At 38.0% G+C, this 22,200-nt stretch overlaps 1 protein-coding gene across 7 annotated transcripts in view; it reads right to left on the bottom strand.

The window, feature by feature from the left end:
* Positions 1-22,200, bottom strand: part of WDR76 (WD repeat domain 76) — a 51,261-nt gene that overhangs the window by 7,793 nt on the left and 21,268 nt on the right. For all 7 annotated transcript variants that reach the window (XM_069558854.1, XM_069558856.1, XM_069558857.1 and 4 more), the window contains 7 exons: positions 21,250-21,376; positions 19,776-19,877; positions 19,645-19,688; positions 16,812-16,965; positions 8,816-8,974; positions 1,346-1,563; positions 601-753 (listed from right to left, as the gene is read on the bottom strand). In XM_069558854.1, coding sequence (XP_069414955.1) covers positions 601-753; positions 1,346-1,563; positions 8,816-8,974; positions 16,812-16,965; positions 19,645-19,688; positions 19,776-19,877; positions 21,250-21,376 — 957 coding nt within the window. The remainder of the gene's footprint in view (positions 1-600; positions 754-1,345; positions 1,564-8,815; positions 8,975-16,811; positions 16,966-19,644; positions 19,689-19,775; positions 19,878-21,249; positions 21,377-22,200) is intronic.

The raw sequence follows: 22,200 nt of genomic DNA, 5'->3' as shown, positions 1-22,200 counted from the left end.
GGCTTCCCTGGCAGCTCAGGTGGTTAAGAATCCACCTGCAATGCGGGAGACCACGGTTCGATGCTGGGTCGGGAAGATCTACTGGAGGAGGGATAGGTTACCCAATCCAGTGTTCTTAGGCTTCCCTGGCAGCTCAGATGGTGAAGAATCCACCTGCAATGCGGGAGACCTGGGTTCAGTCCCTGGGTTGGGAAGATCCCCTGAACGGCTACCCACTCCAGTATTGTGGCCTGGAGAATTCCACGGACAGAGGAGCTTGACAGGTTACAATCCATGGGGTCACAGAGCTGGACACGACTGAGCGACTTTCACACAAGCTATCACAAGCCTGATTTCATCAGATTTCAGTGCTAAAAGGAAAGCCTGACATCATTCCCCAGGGTAGTTACAGACCTTCCTTGCCAATCTCAAGAAAATTTACAGATTCCAAAACTGCTGAAATGATATTAAGTACAAGTCATTGATCTTTGGGAACCTAGACATGGCTATAAAACAATTAACACTAGTGATTTAATAAGAAGTAATAGTAAACAAAGCTACTGGTTAACGAACACAGTAATTACAGACTCTTAACAATGTATTTCTGTCTTCCCAATTTACCTCAGCTTACAATCAGCACATGTGGTTACTACTCTGTTACCAGTAAGAGGTGAAAAATAGGCTGAAGCGATGCTCTTTGTGTGTTCAGTTAAAGAAATCAAAGGCTGGTTTCTACTGGGCTTCAGGCATCTTGCATCATAAATATGAATGTCCCTGTAACAGGAGGAATAATTCTCAGTGTTATCACAGTACACAGAGTAAGCCTCTACAATAGCACAGAACATAAATTAAGACACTCAAATACACACTACATTGAAGAACAGTTAAGACAGGCCCCTCTGATCTTCTGTATTACTTTTAAAAACACGGGTATAGATTAAAAATTAGAAAAATTCCAAAATTATAGCATATATATGTAACGAGGTGGGTATAGAGAGACAAGATTCTAGCTGGCTTTCTCATCGCCTCAAGAAAAAAGTTAACACAGACTAAGAAATTGTAGGTCCCATTTAACTTGCATTTTTTACAGATTTTCTTCTCAAAAGACTGAAGTAAATGCGCAAGACCAGGGAAAACAAAAATGTATATTTGTTTCAATATTTCCACTATGTATTAAATCCCATTTTAAAGAATCAGAAAAAAACTAAAAAAAAAAAAAAAAGAAAGAAAGAAAAACACCCTTAAATTAGCCTAGAAAGGAAAATTATTTGGTCTGTGGGTATCACAAAAAAGTCTTTGTCAATCAAACTAAAACATTATTCCTAATGTTAAAACATCTGTATCATAAATTTTATGAAGAACATACCTTAATCCTGCAGTGATAAAATACTGTCTCTGCACTGGGTGCACATGAACAGTTCTTATTTTGCTCAAAGATGATTTGATAAGTTTCTCACAAGACGTTCCAGGAGTCCGCCTATCCACTAGTGACATACTTCCATCCCAGTGACCTACTATTAAAGTGGAGGCATCTTCTGTCAAGAAGTCAAAGGAGGAAAAGCTGCTTGTTTCATCTCTATATACCTAAGGATATAAGGAACAATCAACTTAAGTAATGCTCTTCTTTTAAAAAAAAGCCAATGCATAAATTCTTTGTTAAAAAAGTAATACAACACTTTACCCCAAATACCTCATTTATCCTCCCATCATCCCCACAAGAAGCACAGGACAAAATGGCCATCCTCTTTTGCAGAGATGGAATCGAAAGCACTGACTGATCTACTCCAAGACTTGCCTGCAATCAAACAGCCCATCCACCCATGCTGGGGCTACATCCCAAATCTCGTAAATCGAATAAACCTCAGTTGCAGATCTACCCTGAAACTTACTAGGAAATAGACTGAATCTGAATTCTACTCAATTGAAATACAAATTGAAACTCAAAAAGCTATATGCACCCCAATGTTCACAGCAGCACTATTTACAATAGCCGAGACATGGAGGCAACCTAAAGGGTGCATCCACAGTGGAGTGGATAAAGAAGATGTGGTGCACAAGTACGATGGGATATTCAGTTTCTGTGAAAGCCGCTCAGTCATGTCCCCATGGGCTACAGAGTCCATGGAATTCTCCAGGCCAGAATACTGGAGTGGGTAGCCATTCCCTTCTCCAGGGGTTCTTCCCAACCCAGGAATTGAACCCAGGTCTCCCACACTGCAGGCAGATTTTTTACCATCTAAGCCACCAGGAACACCCTGATGGAATGTCAGCCACAGAAAATAACAAACTAATGCTATTTGCAGAAACATCGATGGACCTAGAGATTGTCATTCTGAGTGAAGTAAATCAGATACAGACAAATATCATACATTGCTTACATGTGGAACCTAAAAAAAGGGTACAAATAACAAAACAGAAGTCGAGTCACGAATGTAGAAAATAAACTGTGTTTACCAGAAGATGGGGGAGGGGTGGATAAACTGGGACTGACATATACACACTAATATATATAAAATAGATAACTAATAAGAACCTGCTGTATAGTACACAGAACTGTCCTCAATACTCTGTAAAGGTCTATATGGGAAAAGAATCTTGTGGATAATATGTGTAACTGATTCACTGTGCTGTACACTTGAAACATAACACTGTAAATCCACTATACTCCAATAAAAATTTTTTTAATTATATGGACAGTAATCACATCACTGGTTTCCAGGGGCTTGGGAAAGAGGAGAGGACTAACTGCAGAGGGTCATGAGGTAATTTTTTTCAGGTGATGGAAACTTTCTATATCTTGATTGCAGTGGTGGTTACATAAGTTTGCCAAGATTCATAAAACTGCACACCTAAAATAGGTAAGTTTTATAGTATGTATTGTATACCTCAACAAGCCTGACTTTTAAAAAGATAAATAAGTGGAGAACTTTGACAACTCAATACTAAAAATACAGATAACCCCAGTAAAAACAGGCAAAGATGCCAAGAGACATTTCTTTAAATAATTACAAAAATTACTAATAAGCAAATCCCCGTCATGAACAACAGCCTTGTCATGGCAAAGGGGCTTGTTTAACTCAATGACACTATGAGTGATGCTGTGCAGGGCCACCCAAGACAGGTCACACTGAAGAGTTCTGACAAAATATGGTCCACTGGAGAAGGAAATGGCAACCCATGCTAGTATTCTTGTCAGGAAAACCTCATGAACAGTATAAAAAGGCAAAAAGATAGAACACCAGAAGATGCACACCGACCTCCTCCAAATCGGAAAGGGTCCAACATGCTATGAGGGAAGAGCAGAGAGCAATTACTAATAGCTCCAAAAAGAATGGAGCAGCTGGGCCAAAGCAGAAATGATGCTTAGTTTTGGATGTGTCTGGTGGTGAAAGTAAAGTCCAATGCTATAAAGAACAGTAGTGCATAGGAACCTGGAATGCTAGGCCATGAATCAAGGTAGACTGGACACACTCAAGCAGGAGATGGCAAGACTGGTCTACAGATCGAGAATCCCAAAAATGATGTTATTTATCCTCAACACCACTTTACTAGACCACAAACCAGGAGCCTAAAGCTTTAGTTACTGACACCTCTGCCTCAGCTTCAAGGCGTCTAACAGCTGTCTGTTGACAGAATCAAGTCTGCACGTGGGTTTGGTTTGGTTCACTATCTCTTTTTTCCCCTTCTTAATTTCTTTTTACAGTTTTACTGAGATGCAGTATTTCCTATACCATAAACTTCACTCTCACCATGTTTTTTAAACTATGACTTAATTCACAACACTGACATTAAAAAAAAATCATCTTAGGACAACTTAGGAATCAATGAACTAAAATGGACAGGAATGGGCAAATTTAATTCAGATGACCACTGTATCTACTACTGTGGGCAAGAATCCCTTAGAAGAAAAGAAGTAGCCCTCATAGTCAACAAGAGAGTCCAAAATGCAGTACTTGGGTACAATCTCAAAAATGAAAGAATAATCTTGGTTCATTTCCAAGGCAAACCAGCTGAGTTATTTAAAATCCTAAATGATGGTGTTAAAGTGCTGCACTCAATATGTCAGCAAACTCGGAAAATATGTCAGCACAATAATCTGAGTCTATGCCCCAACCACTTATGCCAAAGAAGCAGAACAGTTCTATGAAAACGTACAAGAACTTATAGATTTGACACCAAAAAAAAAAAGATGTCTTTTTCATCACAGAGGACTGGAATGCAAAAGTAGGAAGTCAAGAGATACCTAAAGTAACAAGCAAGTTTGGCCTTGGAGTACAAAATGAAGCAGTGCAAGGCCAATAGAGTTTTGCCAAGAGAATGCACTGGTCATAGCAAACACCCTCTTCCAACAATACAATGGACCATTCTACACATGGACATCACCAGGTAGTCAATACTGCAATCAGACTGATTATATTCTTTGCGGACAAAGATGGAGAAGCTCTATATAGTCAGCAAAAACAAGACCTAGAGCTGACTGTGGCTCAGATCATCAGTTCCTTATTGCAAAATTCAGACTTAAATTGAAGAAAGTAAGGAAAACCACTAGACCATTCAGGTATGGCCTAAATAAATCCCGTATGATTATACAGGGGAGGTGAAGGATAGATTCAAGGTATTCCATCTGGCAGACAGAGTGCCACAGTTCTTCAAACTATGGACAGAGGTTTGTAACACTGTACAGGAGACAGTGACCAAAACCATCCAAAAGAAAAAGAAATGCAAAAAGGCAAAATCGTTGTCTGAGGAGGCTTTACATATAGCTGAGGAAAGAAGAGAAGCAAAAACCAAGGGAGAAAGGGAAAGATATACCCAAGTGAATACAGAGTTCCAGAGAACAGCAAGGAGAGATAAAAAGGCCTTTTTAAATGAACAATGCAAAGAAGTAGAGGAAGCCAACAGAACAGGAAAGACTAAAGATCTCTTCAAGAAAACTGAAGATATCAAGGGAACATTTCATTCAAGGATGGGCACAATAAAGGACGGAAGCAATACAGACCTAACGGAAGCAGAGGAGATTAAGAAGAGGTGGTAAGAATACACAGAAGAACTGTACAAAAAAAAGTCTTAATGACCCAGATAACCAAAATGGTACGGTCACTCACCTAGAGCCAGACATCCTAGTATGTGAAGTCAAGCGGCCTTAGGAGGCATTACTTACAAGCTAGTGGAGGTGACAGAATTCCAGCTGAGTTATTTAAAATCCTAAATGATGGTGTTAAAGTGCTGCACTCAATATGTCAGCAAAGTTGGAAAATATGTCAGCAGTGACCACAAGACTGCAAAAGGTTAGTTTTCATTCCAATCCCAAAGAAGGGCAATGACAAAGAATGTTCAGACTACTGTACAATTGCACTCATCTCACATGCTAGTAAAGTTATGCTCAAAATCCTTTAAGCTAGGCTTCAGCAGTATATGAATAGAGAACTTTCAGATGTACAAGCTGGGTTTAGAAAAGGCAGAGGAACCAGAGATCAAATTGCCAACATTTGCTGGATCACAGAGAAAGCAAGAGAATTTCCAAAAAACAACTACTTCTGTTTTACTGACCACAGTGAAGTCTTTGACTGTTTGGATCACAACAAACTATGGAAAATTCTTAAAGAGATGGTTTCTCTCCTGAGAAACCTGTATGAGAGTCAAGAAGCCATCAGTAGGAGGATGACAAGGCTTATACTGTCACCCTACTTATTTGACTTATATGCACAGTATATCATGCAAAATGCCAGACTGGATAAAGCACAAGCTGGAATCAAGATTCCCAGGAGAGGTATCAACAACCTCAGATATGCAGATAATACCACTCTAATGACAGAAAGTAAAAAGGAACTAATGAGCCTCTTGATGAGGCTGCAAGAGGAGAGTGAAAAAGCTGGCCTGAAACTCAACATCCAAAACTAAAATCATGGCACCCGGTCCCATCACTTCATGGCAAGCAGAAGGGGAAAAAGTGGAAGTAGTGACAGATTTTATTTACTTGCCCTCCAAAATCACTGTAGACGATGACAGCAGCCATGAACTTAAAAGACGCTTGCTCCTTGGAAGAAAAGCTATGACAAACCTAGACAGTACATTAAAAAGCAGAGACATCACTCGGCTGACAAAGCTCTGTATAGTCAAAGATATGGTTTTTTCAGTAATCATGTACAAGTGTGAGAGCTGGACCATAAAGAAGGCTGAGTACTGAAGAACTGATGCTTTCAAACTGTGGTACTGAAGAAGACTTTTGGGAATCCCTTAGACTGCAAGGAGATCAAATCAGTGAATCCAAAAGGAAATCAACCCTGTATATATTCATTGGAAGAACTGATGCTGAAGCAGAAGCTCCAATACTTTGGCTATCTGATGCAAAGAGATGACTCACTGGAAAAGATCCTGATTCTGGGAAAGGCTGAAGGCTGGACAGGGTGGACCGCAAAGAGATCAAACCAGTCCATCCTAAAGGAAATCAATCCTGAATATTCATTGGAAGGACTGATGCTGAAACTCTAATACTTTGGCCACCTGATGTGAAGAACAGACTCATTGGAAAAGACCCTGATGCTAGGAAAGATCAAAGGCAGGAGGAGAAGGGGACGACAGAAGATGAGATGGTTGGATGGTATCACTGACTCAATGGACATGAGTTTGAGTAAGTTCCAGGAGTTGGTGATGGACAGGGAAACCTGGTGTGCTGCAGTCCACGGGGTCACAAAGAGCTGGACACAACTGAGCAACTGAACTGAACTATTACTCACTTAATACCATTGTATCATGCTTATCAACAGAAAAATAATACAATTCTCTATCACCAAAGCTACCATTTAATAAGAAAACCTATAATCACTTTTTAAAATCCAGATGCATATCAGAATTACAAATGCCCAGGTACTGCTTTTTTGGTCCAAAGCTCCAGATATGTTTCTAATGAGCAGCCATGTTTAAAACCAACTGGACTATATGATGATCTTTACTTTCATCTAGTTTGTTTCATTTTTTCTTCATCCTCAGTGCTCCATTTCCTTCAGTTTAGGTTTTCCAATTTCTCCATCTGTTTTTCATGTTCTCTCTCAAGCCTTTACCAAGCAGAGCAGAAACACTTTCGTATACATATATATATATGCTATGCATAATATATGTATTTTAGAAAACTTATGAGTTTTCACCTAACTAAAAAATTTATGACATTTTGATTCCACTTGTTTGACTTAGTATGAAGAGAATGGTAGATTTCTAATTTAAAAAAATAGATGCAACAAGTAGCAAAGGTTTACAGGGACCTATAGTCAATATTTTTTAATAACCTATAATGGAAAATAATCTGAAAAATAATATGGATAACTGAATCACCTTTCTGTGCACCTCAAACGTAAGTCAACTATACTTCAAGAAATACATGTATTAAGAAAAACTCCTATAAGTAATTATGAATAATCTGTACACAGAATATTAGAATAATTACAAAATGTGTTAATTTTGAGTACTGGTTTACATAAAAAATTAAGGCATACATAAAATTAGATCAATTAAATTCGTATTTATGACAATAAATCATAAGTGATGATATCATGTTTTCTTCATTGTTTCAAACATAAAATTGCCCTTATACTGAGGATGTCTAAAAACTTCAAAATTTCATTGAAAATAAGTTAAAGGGTAGAAACCTACATCTAAACCATCCTGAACTTCATAAAGATTAAAATTCACATTGGAAAAGGGTTTAATTTAGAAGAACTCTCTTTATGAGGAAATCTAACATGGTTAATAAGCGAATGTGAACGCTCACCTGAGATGACATGTTTGTTGTCAGCATTAAGTAGCAGGTATTTAAGTAGGAGACCAAATGTAATCACTGGGATCATATATTGTGAGGATTCCTCAGGCCTTTGGAAGCTTCTGGTCTACCCAACCAGATATCAAATGGATTAGAAAACCTTCAAGGGGTAAAGGCTATTTATCTTAGTAGAGTATCTTTCGGCAGATGGATAGTCACAAGTATGAGCCTAACATCTTTCAACTATTCTTAAACAGACTTCAACTTAATCTGACCTCATAGGGGCTAGATTAGCCCAGGAAAAGACCTTATCCTCAACAGGTGGTTACGAATAAACCTGGCCTAAGATGTTCTGAATGAAATCGCCTGGGTGTCCATTTCTTGCCAGAGTACAATTTTATCACATCCAATAGCAGTATTTCATTCTAACTTCACCAGATAAAAATAGCTGAGCTAATCTATTATCAGATATATATATGGCATGTAAGACATGATAAATCTTAGCTAGAAGATGAAAAAACAAATTTTATAGTTTCTGTGATACATTAAGTGAGTTAATGTAGACTGGCCATATGTTTTAGATACAATGTGCTATAGTACTATTTGTTATGTGATGAATTTCTCTATAGTCTTTTCTGTCACATCTAAGAATCAGCCTCACAAAATTCATATCTGTAAAGGCTAGAAATAATAAACAAAAATATAATATTCTAATATTTTTCCTGAATAAAAGACAAGTTTTAAGCCTTAAAACAGAATAGGTTATTGTCTTTAAAAAATTTTTGCAAAAGTTTTAAGTACTTTATCTACATTAACTCATTTAATCCTCATGACAATCCTGTAAGGTAAATATTATTACTGTTTCATTTCAAAACTAAGGAAACTGAGACACAAAGAGGTAAAGGAACTTGTCAAGGTCACACAAATAGTGCCAGACGGGATATGAATTTAGGCAGAATAGTTCTAAAGTCCCTGTTCCATACCATCTCATCCAGTCTGACTGTATAATAATCATTCATGCAGCATTTCATAAAGAATCTAGAATATCATCTAAGGTCAATATGTAAACACACTAACATTTACCTCTTCAAAAACAGCCCTGGGAAAATCCCCACAGCGTAATGTGCCATCATAGCTCAGTGACAGTAGGTGAGCCGGATTGGCCGGTGAGAAGTAAAGACAGCTGACCGGTTGACTGTGGGGCTGAAAAAGATAAACTCCATCCTCTTTAGGTTGGTGAGTCTGGAAGAGAGTTAGGGGTAAGGAGAGAGACAAAAACTGGTGAGAAGTAGTAATATATTCTATGTCATTAAGTCATTAAAATATTTTTGTCTGTATTATATTCAGTCTTTTCTCAGTCTATTATTATACGCAACCTCCCAATTACAAAGTCAGAACTAGAAACTTAACACTCTCACTACATTATTTTCCTAATTTTCAATCCAACAGAATTAAGTCTCATTTATTTTAACAGTTTCCAGTTTTCTGCCACTAGACAACTAGTTTTTCATAATGCAGAGGGGAAATAACTACTGCTTATTCTGACTTCATTTCATGAAATCCTCAGGAAATGTGAGATTTACTTTTTATTGCACATACAGGATAATTCCTTCCTATTAAAATACATCAATGTTACTTCTACTTTGCTTGCTAAGTATGCTTCTCTATGGTATATCATCCTGAGCACAATTCTCCTAAGTTGTTTGGTTCTGACACAAAATGATAGTTTTTAAAATATTTTATCCCCTAAATACTCTGGCCACCTGATGCAAAGAGCTGGCTCGTTGGACAAGACCCTGCTACTGGAAAAGATTGAGGGCAAGAGGAGAAGGCGGCAGCAGAGTGAGGACAAAGAGGAGAAGGGGACGGCAGAGGATGTAATGGTTAGATAGCGTCACTGACTCAACAGACGTGAGTTTGAGCAAACTCCAGGAGATACTGAAGGACAGGGATGCCTGGCATGTTGCAGTCTGTGGAATCACAGAGTCAGACACGACTTAGTAACTGAAAAAAAAACCAAATTCCCTAAATACCCCATGAAAAATGCATGTATTTGAATTTCTGTAGTAATATTACTGCTTCTAAAGACTATCCTTTCACTACTGGATTATCAACTCTGAAATCATCGTGCTTCGAATTTCCATGCTATATTCCTATACCACATGTTATACTATGAACCAACAACTATCATCTCCAAATCTAGCTTAGTCTGCTCTGAAATACTCAAGCATTGTTTTTGTCTTTTTTAAGTTTTTAAAGAGAAAAAAATTTTAAAGGAAAGAAAGAAAAATTTCTTTTAAAAAAAGGAAAAAAATTACAATCACACAAACTCCTCCTCCTACCCAGAGTTAACCACTGTTAACACTTTGGCATCTTTGTCCATAGCATATATTTTTTTAGAAAAACAATACTCTCCAGACAAAACTTCTGAAAAATCATTCAAAATTCAAAACTGACCAAAATTATCACTGAAATACTAAGCAATCATTATAGATGTCTTTACATGTAGTTACTTATATAGATAGAAGGACAGAGAAGAAATTTGGGGGGGAGGGATGGAGAAGGCCACTTTTAATAGTATTAAATTTAACTATACTTTAAAATAATAAAAGAAAAGCAAGCTGAAGGAATTTCTGAATTTCAAGTGATTCTTTACAAGGGTTATCTAGTTATCTAAGAAGGAAAAAGTGTAAAGCATAAAGCCCTTACAGTCATTAAGCTATATTTTTAAATTTAACTATGAATGTCTCAATTTTAAATTTCTGTTGATTGAGGACACTATTTCCTACCCCGCCCCCAATCTCCCCTTTTTCCATCTCTATATTTATTTTTATTTTGTCCAGGTTAACAACATTCATATTTAGTTCTGTAACCATAATTCATATTGCTGTTTAATATTAGTTCTTCATTTAAATGGATTCAATACTCATCATCAATTCTTCTGTCAAGCTTCTTCACTTGTGAATTCTTAATTTTGACTTATTTTTAACTGGCTGAGATTTTCTATCAAGCAGTTTTTCCAGATGAACTCATAGGTCTTGAATTTCTTGAATTTTTTCACATATGAAAATACCTACCCTGCTGCCTTTACATAAGAATAATATCTTGGGCTACCTATGTATTCCAGGTCACACTTCCTTCCCTCAGAACTTTGTAGACATTACACGAAATGTTGTAGAAAACTGAGGCAAGCCTGGCTTCTCCCCTTGAAACTAATTTGTTTTTCCTACCTGAAGAATTCTTTGTCCTTTAAGCTCCAAAGTTTCCGAGAACATGGCATACATTTTCAAATGTGCCAATCCAATTCTGGCTTTTCCCTTAAAACTTTTTTCATCTGTGTTTAAGATAACCTTAAATCTTTCCTTTAATATCAGTAATTTTATTTTCAGCAATGTCTATTCTGTTCCTTCTAATTTATTAGTTTCACTGATTTTCAACTTGTTTCCTTAGTTTTGCTGTCTCCTTCATTACGTTGTTTGTTATCTTATCTTTGAGCCTCATTTTACCAAAATTAATGCTGTTATTAACTTGCTCCTCAGCATCACTGTCCAAAAGAACTTACTGAGATGACAAAAATGAAATATGTATGCACTGTCCAATATGGACTCCACTATTCATGTGTGGCTATTAAGCACTTGAAATGTGCCTGGTAGAACTGAAGAACTGAATTTTCTATTTTAATTACTTTAAAAATAAACACAGGTAACCTTGCTTTTCAAAAGCTTGCTTTTTGCTTTATACCACTTCGCTCTTTACAAAACACCTATGTTAACATCTATTTTCGCTAACTGAAGGGAATCCAAAAAGGATTTTCATTTTTATGAGAAAGGTGAAAAATGAAAATAGTATTCAGCATTTGTTTTGCAGGAAGCTGTTACAGAGGCAGCACACCCCAAGCAGCAAGAGTGGCACCACCAAGCTCTGTCCCAGGGAACTTACATTCAGTATCTCGGCATGAAGCCACTCTTAGCTCTGAACTGTGTCTGACAGCATCTGTACTTTATCTTGATTTATTCTGTGCATTTATTAGCAAGACACCTTAAGGTAATTGCTTCTTGCATTACACCATTTGAGCTTACAAACGGTTTCACAGTAATACTCTACTGTTGGATAAGGTGGAGAAGGAAATGGCAACCCACTCCAGTATTCTTGCCTGGAAAATCCCATGGAAGGAGGAACCTGGTAGGCTACAGTCCGTGGGGTCACAAAGAGTCAGACACGACTGAGTGACTTCACTTTCACTCTGGATAAGGAGGGAAACCTGTAGTCCAAATTCCATTTCAGTCCGAAAATACCAAGTTAAGTGCGCATCTAACAACGTCAAACCAAAATGAGTCCAGGACCAGTTTGTTTTGAGCCTAGAAATGACTGTCTGTACACAATGGATTGGAATATGAAAACTGCAAGTACAAGCACCAGTAAAGACAATTACAGTGATCCCAAAAAAGAAAATGGAGCCCTCACTAGTCTGCTGTTAGCCAGGATAGGAAAGAGAGGGCAAAATCATTACGGGATTTTACTACACATAAGGAATGAAGGGACAACCTAACTCTTCCATGGCTTCCTCTCGCTTTTAGGATAAAAAGCAAAATTCTCAACAAAATTTATCAAGATATACATCTGACCTCTTCCCACCTCTATATTTCCCCCTACTCCTCTCATCCCTTCCATCTATGCCTTTGTTGTCCATGCTCCAGCCACACAGGCATTTTTTTCAGGTCTTTGAATGTATCAAGCCGGCATCCTACTGCCTAAGGTCCTTGACATGCTGTTCCTCTTGCCTGAAATGCTCTTTTCCCTTTCTTTGCTTGGTTTATTCCTACTTAGCTTTCAAATCTCAACTCAATTCTCCCTTCTTCAGGGAAGTCTTCCCTGATCCTCCAAATCAGGCCAGTCTACCTGTTACGTGATAATACCACCCTTCCTTCACTCCATTAATCAGAGTATATAATTCACTCCATTTATCAAACATATAATTACTTCATTCATGCTGCTTTTGCCACTAAATTCCAAACCCTATGAGAACATGAACAGTCCTTCCTCACACATATGGCTGGGGTATCATTAGAAGAGTACTTAACACAAAACACTCAGTAAGTATGGACTGAATGAATGGGTACATGGGTAACCAAATGAATGACAATGCAACTTTTGATCCTAGGCGAGACTAGGAATCTTACCAAAAGTTAAGTGGAAAACTGAGGGCATACCAAGGCAATTCAATGCGGCAACGGAGTCTTTTCAACAGACAGTGCTGGGACAACTGGATATACACATATGAAAAGACAAACCGGGGCCCTTACCTCAAAGCACATACAGAAACAATTCAAAGATTATAATACTAATACTAACTCAAGGTGGATCAGTGAACTAAATGCAAAAGCTTAAACTATAAAAATATTTAGAAAAATACATAGGAGAAAAACTTTCTGACTTTGGGCTACACGGAAGATTTCTTAGATGACACCAAAAACACAATCCACTAAAAATTTGATAAATTGGACCTCATCAAAACTCAAAACTTTTGCACTTCAATAGCATTAAGACAATGAAAAGGAGAAATACTTGTAAATCAAGTATCTGATAAGGATGCGCATCTAGAGTATACAAGGAACTCTTACAACTCAGCAAGAAAACAATCCAATAAAAAAACTGACAAAAGCTCTGAATAGACATTTCACCAAAGACATCCAAATGGCAGGATAAGAGCCTCAACATCATTATTCACTGCTGCTAAGTCACTTCAGTCGTGTCCGACTCTGTGCGACCCCATAGACGGCAGCCCACCAGGCTCCCCCGTCCCTGGGATTCTCCAGGCAAGAACACTGGAGTGGGTTGCCATTTCCTTCTCCAATGCATGAAAGTGAAAAGTGAAAGTGAAGTCGCTCAGCTGTGTCCGACTCTTAGCGACCCCATGGACTGCAGCCTACCATGCTCCTCTGTCCATGGGATTTTCCAGGCAAGAGTACTGGAGTGGGGTGCTATCGCCTTCTCCACCTTATTCACTAGACAAATGCAAATCAAAACCACAGGGAGATAAAACTTCACTAGGAAGATACACCTTCACTAGGAAGATACACCCACTTGAAAGACTATAATCAGACAGCCAGACAATAATAAATGTTGGTGAGCACGGAGGAAAACTGGAACCTTCATATATTGTTGATGGGAATAGAAGATGGTGCAAACCCTTTGGAAAGCAGTTTGGCAGCTCCTCAAATGTTAACCAGTTTCCATATGACCTAGCAATTCTATTCCCAGGTACCCACTCAAAAGAAATGAAAACACATTTCCACACAAAAATGTGTATACAAATATTTAAAATCGAATTATTCACAACAGCCAGCAAGTGGAAACAACCCAAATGTCTACCAAGTGATAAATGCATAAACAAAATGTTGTATAATCAAGGAAATACTGTTCAACAATAAAAGACAGAGGTGCTGACAGATTAGCATCTACTAGCATGTTATAGTAACACAGATAGATACACCTTAAAACCATACTCAAAGAAAAACACCAATATAAAAGACCATGTATTCTGTGATTCTATTTATATGAAATTTATCTAAAAAATGCAAATTTGTAGAGATTTGCCCAGAGATAAGGGTAGAAACAGGGATTAAACATAAATAGCCATGCGGAATCTTACAGGAATGATGAAAATGTTCTAAAACTGAATTATGATAGTTATACAACTCAATAAGCTTACTAAAAATCACTAAATTGTACATTTTAAATGTGTGGATTTTATAAAATATGAATTAGACCTCAACAAAACTAATTTAAAAAAAAAACACTAGGGGAGGACTCCCCTGGCTGTCCAGTGCAGGGTGCTCGGGTTTGTTCCCTGGTCAGGAAACCAGATTCCACAGGGCAAAACTAAGAGTTCACATGTTTCAACGAAAGATCCCGCGTTCCACAGCTGAGATCAAAGAACCCATGTGCCACTAAGACAGCACAGTTAAATAATAAAAATAAATATTAAAATAAAAAAACTTGGGAAGTTGGGGAGTGAGAAGACACTGGCTTTAGACTTGCTCAGTCTGTTGAGATAACCAGGTGTCCTGAAAAGCTAGAAAGTTGATAAAAACACTGGACTGCAGACATCCAGTAAAAAAGGTTTTTGGAGTCATCAGAAAAGACATGACAAATGGACTGTTCCACGTCTTCAACTCTGCTATGTATCAACATCCACCCTGAAAAAATAATCACTCGACTATGCTAATTCTCTATTTTTCCTTTTCTAAGTTTTTCAACAAATAGTCTATCCACTGTTTTCATTTCCTCTTCTACTTCATACTTTCTAAAAATTTTTGTTTTCTTTACTTTTGGCTGCACTGGGTCTTCACTGCTGCATGTGGGTGTCTCTAGTGCACTGAGTGGGGGATACTCTTGATGGGGATGCTCAAGCTTCTTCTCACGGTGGCTTCTCTTGTTGCAGAGCACAAGCTCTAGGTACTCAGGCTTCAGTAGTTCTGGCTCACAGCCTTAGTTGCTCCACAGCATGTGGACTCTTCCTGGAACAGGGATCGAACCTGTGTTCCCTGCACGGGCACGCAGATTCTCATCCACTGCACCACCTGGGAAGTCCCCTACCCCGTACTTTTTTAATCTCCTAAAAGGCTCCGTTCCTTCCTTACCTTATCGTTGAAGCTATTCTCTCAACTCACTAACCATACCCTATGTCAAAACTAACACCCCTTTTTTCTGTTCCCATTCTTTTTGGTGGTCGTTTAGTCACTAAGTCATGTCCAACTCTTGTGACCCCATGGACGACAGCCCTCCAGGCTCCTCTGTCCATGGGATTCTCCACGCAAGAATACTGGAGTGGGTTGCCATTTCCTTCTCCAGGGGATCTTTCCAACCCAGGAATCAAACCCAGGTCTCCTACACTGCAGGTGGATTCTTTACCAACAGATCTACAAGGGAAGCCGCCCATTCTTCATAACTCCTCTTAAAAAAAAGCCCTGTCAGGCTCCCATGCTTGAAATTCATCTCTTAGCTTATACAACCGTATACTATTTCTGGTCCTCTTCCCACTTCCCTGCTTCTGTTTTCTTTACCAAATCCTTTCGCCTCCTACCCCTACTAACATCTTATCAAAATAAGCAAGAACCTATGCACTCAAAAGAGAACCTGGTTTTTATTTCTTCTCTTCTCACAAAATTCATTTATTAACCCCAACCCTCGACAAGTCACAATGGCTTCTCCATCTCCATTAATCGTCCTTTAGGCATTTTTCATGTCTCTGTTCTACTTCCCCAATTAGAAAATAAATTCAGGGCTTCCCTGGTGGCTCAGCGGTCTGCCAACGCAGGAGACATGCGTTCGATCTCTGATCCGGGAAGATCCCATATGCTGCAGAGCAACTAAGCCAGTGTACCACAACTGCTCAGCCTGTGCTCTAGAGCTCTAGTAGCTACAGCTACTGAGCCATGTGCCAGATACTGAAACCTTAGCGCCCTGGAGCCCATGCTCTGCAACAAGGCAAGCCACCGAAATAGGAAACCTGAGCACCGCAACTACAGAGTCGCCCCTGCTCACCGAGACTGGAGAAAAGTCCAAATAGCAACGAAGACCCAGCAAAGCCAAAAATAAATAAATTCAGAGAATATTAACTTGGCTTTCTTCAACTTTGTAACCACTAAAAGCAATCAATGCATTATTATATATGCAATGAATGAAATTTAATATCAGTTTCTGACTCATCAAAAAATGACTAGGATCATCATAAGAAGATCCTTGGGAAGACATTTTGACCCAGTTTGAAAATTATATTTCAAACATAATTAGAAAACTAAGAACTTGCTGTGATCTTTTCATATATACATTTAAAGCTGTAATAAAGTTTCCTGGCAGGCATTTATGCCCAGATGACTAATGATATTCAAGCTAAAAATGTTAGAAGTTTTATAAAGTAAATTTAAATTCCTATAAGTTTCTAAAATTTGAAATCACAAAGCACAAAACTATGTATCTCAAGTAACATCTAGAAACACATGGCTTTAGGCATTCTTTCACAGACTATTTCCTTTAATCGAATTTCAGTAGGTTCAAAAAATTAATAATAACTTACCAAATCCCAAAGTCCAACTTGCCCAGATTTGGCCCCAGCTGCCACCAAAGTTCTCATTTCCGATGGGTGGATGGCCATTGAGGAAACTGAGCCTCTGGTAACTTTACAGACAGTATCTTCACTAATGACCATGCCATTTAAATTGACTTTGTAGCTGAGAACATAAAAAGTTAAACTTTAGAAGTAAAACCAAATTCAATGGTCAAAACAATAAAAGGTGATTCAAAAAAGAAAAGTCACAATAAATGTGGGAAAATATTCAACTTCCTGGCAACCAAGGATATCAAATTAAACAACAGGGTACTATTTTTCACTCATAAAAGTCAGTAGGCTATAGTTAAACATTCATATATACTAACAGCAGAGTAAATTCATATACGATTTTCAGAAATTAAAAAAAAAGATTTTGGAAAACAATTTGGCATGTCCTAAAGGGGAACCCAGATAACCACGATGGTGTGATCACTCACCTAGAGTCAGACATCCTGGAATATGAAGTCAAGCGGGCCTTAGGAAGCATCACTACAAAGTTAGTGGAGGTGATGGAATTCCAGTTGAGCTATTTCAAATCCTAAATGATGATGCTGTGAAAAGTGCTACACTCAATGCCAGCAAATATGGGAAACTCAGCAGTGGCCACAGGACTGGAAAAGGTCAGTTTTCATTCCAATCCCAAAGAAAGAAAATGCCAAAGAATGCTCAAACTACTGCACAATTGCATTCATCTCACATGCTAGTAAATTAATGCTCAAATTTTTCCAAGCCAGACTTCAGCAATACATGAACCATGAACTTCCAGATGTTCAAGCTGGTTTTAGAAAAGGCAGAGAAACCAGAGATCAAATTGCCAACATCCGCTGGATCATCGAAAAAGCAAGAGAGTTCCAGAAAAACATTTATTTCTGCTTTAGTGACTATGCCAGAGCCTTTGACTGTGTGGATCACAATAAACTGTGGAAAATTCTGAAAGAGATGGGAACACCAGACCACCTGACCTGCCTCTTGAGAAATCTGTATGCTGGTCAGGAAGCAACAGTTAGAACTGGACATGGAACAACAGACTGGTTCCAAATAGGAAAAGGAGTACGTCAAGGCTATATATTGTCACCCTGCTTATTTAACTTATATGCAGAGTACATCATGCAAAATGCTGCGTTGGAGGAAGCACAAGCTGGAATCAAGATTGCCGGGAGAAATATCAATAACCTCAAATATGTAGATGACAACACCCTTATGGCAGAAAGTGAAGAAGAACTAAAGAGTCTCTTGATTAAAGTGAAAGAGGAGAGTAAAAAAGTTGGCTTAAAGTTCAACATTCAAAAAACTAAGATCATGGCATCCAGTCCCATCACTTCATTGGAAATAGATGGGGAAACAATGGAAACAGTGTCAGACTTTATTTTGGGGGGCTCCAAAATCACTGCAGATAGTGACTGCAGCCATGAAATTAAAAGACACTTACTCTTTGGAAGGAAAGTTATGACCAATCTAGACAGCATATTCAAAAGGAGAGACATTACTTTGCCAGCAAAGGTCCATCTAGTCAAGGCTATGGTTTTTCCAGTAGTCATGTATGGATGTGAGAGTTGGACTGTGAAGAAAGCTGAGCGCTGAAGAACTGATGCTTTTGAACTGTGGTGTTGGAGAAGACTCTTGAGAGTCCCTTGGATTACAAGGAGATCCAACCAGTCCATCCTAAAGGAGATCAATGCTGAGTGTTCATTGGAAGGACTGATGTTGAAGCTGAAACTCCAATACTTTTGGTCACCTGATGCAAAGAGGCTGACTTGTTTGAAAAGACCCTGATGCTGGGAAAGATTGAAGGCAGGAGGAGAAGGGGACGGCAGAAGATGAGATGGTTGGATGGCATCACTGACTCAAGGGACATGAGTTTGGGTAAACTCCGGGAGTTGGTGAAGGACAGGGAGGCCTGGCATGCTGTGATCCATGGGGTCACAAAGAGTCGGACACAACTGAGTGACTGAACTGAAAGGCTATAAAAACATCCATAATATTTGACCTCACTTCTGGAATCTATATTAAGAAAATAATCCACTATCACAATATAAACTTCAACAGATACACATACACAAACGCTCTAAACAGAAAACAACTCCAAATACCAAGAGGTTAAGCAAATTTCATCTACTGAATGAAATATTACTCAATTATTCCATAAATTTAAAGACTCTAGTAAAATCCAACCACAATGTTAACAGAAAAGCATAATGCAAAACTGTACATATATTAAAATATAATGAAGCAAAAATGTATGTAATTATATTCTTTTATTAAACACTGCTGCTAAGTCGCTTCAGTCATGGCCAACTCTGTGTGACCCCATAGACGGCAGCCCATCAGGCTCCCCTGTCCCTGGGATTCTCCAGGCAAGAACACTGGAGTGGGTTGCCATTTCCTTCTCCAATGCATGAAAGTGAAAAGTGAAAGGGAGGTCGCTCAGTCGTGTCCGACCCTTAGTGACCCCATGGACTGGAGCCTACCAGGCTCCTCTGTCCATGGGGTTTTCCAGGCAAGAGGACTGGAGTGGGGTGCCACTGCCTTCTCCGTATTAAACACTGAACAAATGTATATTATGCACCATGCACTTTTCTGGTTATTGAGATAAAATTCATGCATTCATGAAGCTTGTTGTCCCAGTGGTTTTGTATGCAGCAATATTTGAAAGGAAATACACAAAATCAACAGTTGTTAGGGTAGAAACATGATGGATAATTCTTTTCACCTCATTTTCAAATTTCCGCCAATAGTATATAGTCTTTATAATTTAAAGATCTCAGGAAATGCAAAACAAAGGCAAGGGATTTTAACTCACCTTTTAATGTTAGATAATTCTTTCTTAGTGTTTTTACTTCTTGTCTGAAACAACGGGAGAAACCAAAGTACTAAATTAACATATGTACTGAAATTTGCTTAAAAGCTTGGATTTCCCCTCCCAAGTGATACCTTGCTCATTTCTGCCCAAGTCTGCAAAAATCCTTTGAATAGTTCATTGTCATCATCTCGATTTTCAGGAGTCATTTCTAAAGGCCCAGGAGGTATCAAAGGCTGTTATAAAAAATAAGAAAAGAAAAAAAACACCTGGTTGTCACTCTGCCTTAGAATTCAAGCTTGAGGTTTCTCTTTACTTTCAATATCCACTAAGGGGTGACATATAGTTAGCAATCAAAACCAGTTGTTCAGTGAATGAATGCCAAGTATCCTGTAAAGTAAAAACATGTATTATCTCATTTAATTCCCTTAACAATCCAGTGAATGAGATATCACATTTCAAAGACAGTGGAATGAAACAGAGAAGTTAATTTGTCCAAAGTTACACTGCCCATAGAGTTGCTTGGAATTGATTCAGATCAGTTCAATTTCATTACTCAAGTTATTACTCTGTATCATTTTTTAATATCAGGGATTATAACCCACAAGTCATGAAATCATTTTAATATGTTATAACCAACAGTGCGCTTTATTGAATGAGAAAAGAATAGACCAGAAAATACAAAAGTACATCATATGTAGTAAGGGTTAAGTATCATTTCACAAAAGGTTTGTTTCAGTTTTGTGTGTGTGTGTCTGTGTGTGTGTGTGTGTGTGCACACCCATGCGTGCACACGGAGTGGATTCAATGTAAGTTATTTCTTATCATGGATGCATAGAGGCTTCAAAAAATGAGCTACTCTCTCCGTAGCAACTTAATTTCCAATTAGCTCTCAAAGCACCAGGCTAATGAGTACTATCTTCCAAGTTATAATTAAGCACTTAGATATAAAGTATTTAAAAAGTAGATGCTCCTGAATAAAAAATAATCTTACTCAGACAATAAATTTGGTAAATAAAACTCTTTCCAGTCACTGACAGCATAAATTAAACCACAATATAGGACCTCCATCATTATTATCACATATTATTATTAATATTATCATTTATTGCTTACTAAGTAATATAATACATTCAATATAATGTAAGAACCTTTATCCTTCATACTACCCCTTGTGAGAGGTTTCTGTTATTGTTGCTATTTTAAAAATAGGGAACCTGGGGCTCAGAATGGCTAAGCAATTTACCCACAATCCGACATAGGTAAGTCTGCAGAAGTGTATAATCCGGTCTTTCATGAGTTTGAAATCTTACTCATTAAACCATATTAGTTAGTTAGTTCAGTCGCTCAGTCGTGTCCGACTCTGTGACCCCATGAACTGCAGCACGCCAGGCCTCCCTGTCCATCACCAACTCCCGGAGTCCACCCAAACCCATGTCCATTGAGTTGGTGATGCCATCCAACCATATTAAACCATATAACAGTCAAGCATTAAATTAATGAAGTACAAATTAAACATACTTTACTGACTTTTTACTCTATTTTCAAACACTTCAAATTTTTCAGTATTTTATTGATTTAATATATTATATTTGCACTCTTTCTTACATTTTCTTCTACTTCTAATTCGGTCTGGGTTGGGGCTGCTGGCAATGGGACTCCTGAAGGATCAACTTTTAGTAATCGCATTGACCTTCTACATCCAGTTCCATTTTCTTTTTTCTTGGGTTTCTTCCTGAGGAGTGGAAGGAAAAGCATGTTATACTCATAAATGAGTTATATGTATTTATTACTACCAAGGAGAAAACTTCTAGTAGTGTATCTCACACATATAGTCAAACACTGCAAAGATATATATACATACCTACACTAATTTTAATTTAAAGTTTGGAAACACGTAACTATTCACTATGGGGAGGTAAGGGATATTAAATTAAAACAGACATATTTAGTCAACTATTAAGCAGCCATAAAAGAGAATGAAATAGATCTCTATGAGCGACGACATGAACCCTAAGATATAAGACGCAAGAGAAGGTACAGTAGATGTTGAATATGGTTACATTTGCTTTTTCACAAAATACATACATGTACATTTGTAACTGGTGAGATTACCAATGGAAGAATATCCATGAAAATATTAACAGTGGATTACTCTAGGAAGAAGGGTGGAGAACTAAGGTCCAAACTTACAAAAAAAAAAAAAAAAGACAACTATTTCATTGCATCTGCTTCCATATAGTTTACCTTGTAAAATCATAGATACCCTACTTTTTATTTATTATTTTTTCATTTAAAAAAGTAGTTCAGAGGCTTCCATGGTGACTCAGTGGTGGGGAATACACATGCCAGTGCAGGGACGGAGGTTCAATCCCTGGTTTGGGAAGATTCCACCTGCTATGCAACAACCAAGCCTGTGTCCTGCAGCTATTAAAGCTCACAGCCTAAAGCCTGTTAACTGCAATTACTGAACTCATGAACCAAGACAACTGAACTCATGCACTCCAAAATACATGCTCTGTAACAAGAGAAAAAAAAAAAAAAAAACCTGTGCACAAC

Source organism: Ovis canadensis, chromosome 18 (genome assembly GCF_042477335.2).
Source record: "Ovis canadensis isolate MfBH-ARS-UI-01 breed Bighorn chromosome 18, ARS-UI_OviCan_v2, whole genome shotgun sequence".
Lineage (NCBI taxonomy): Eukaryota > Metazoa > Chordata > Mammalia > Artiodactyla > Bovidae > Ovis > Ovis canadensis.
Note: the sequence above shows the minus strand (reverse complement) of the source record. Positions and strands in the feature narration are given on the sequence as shown.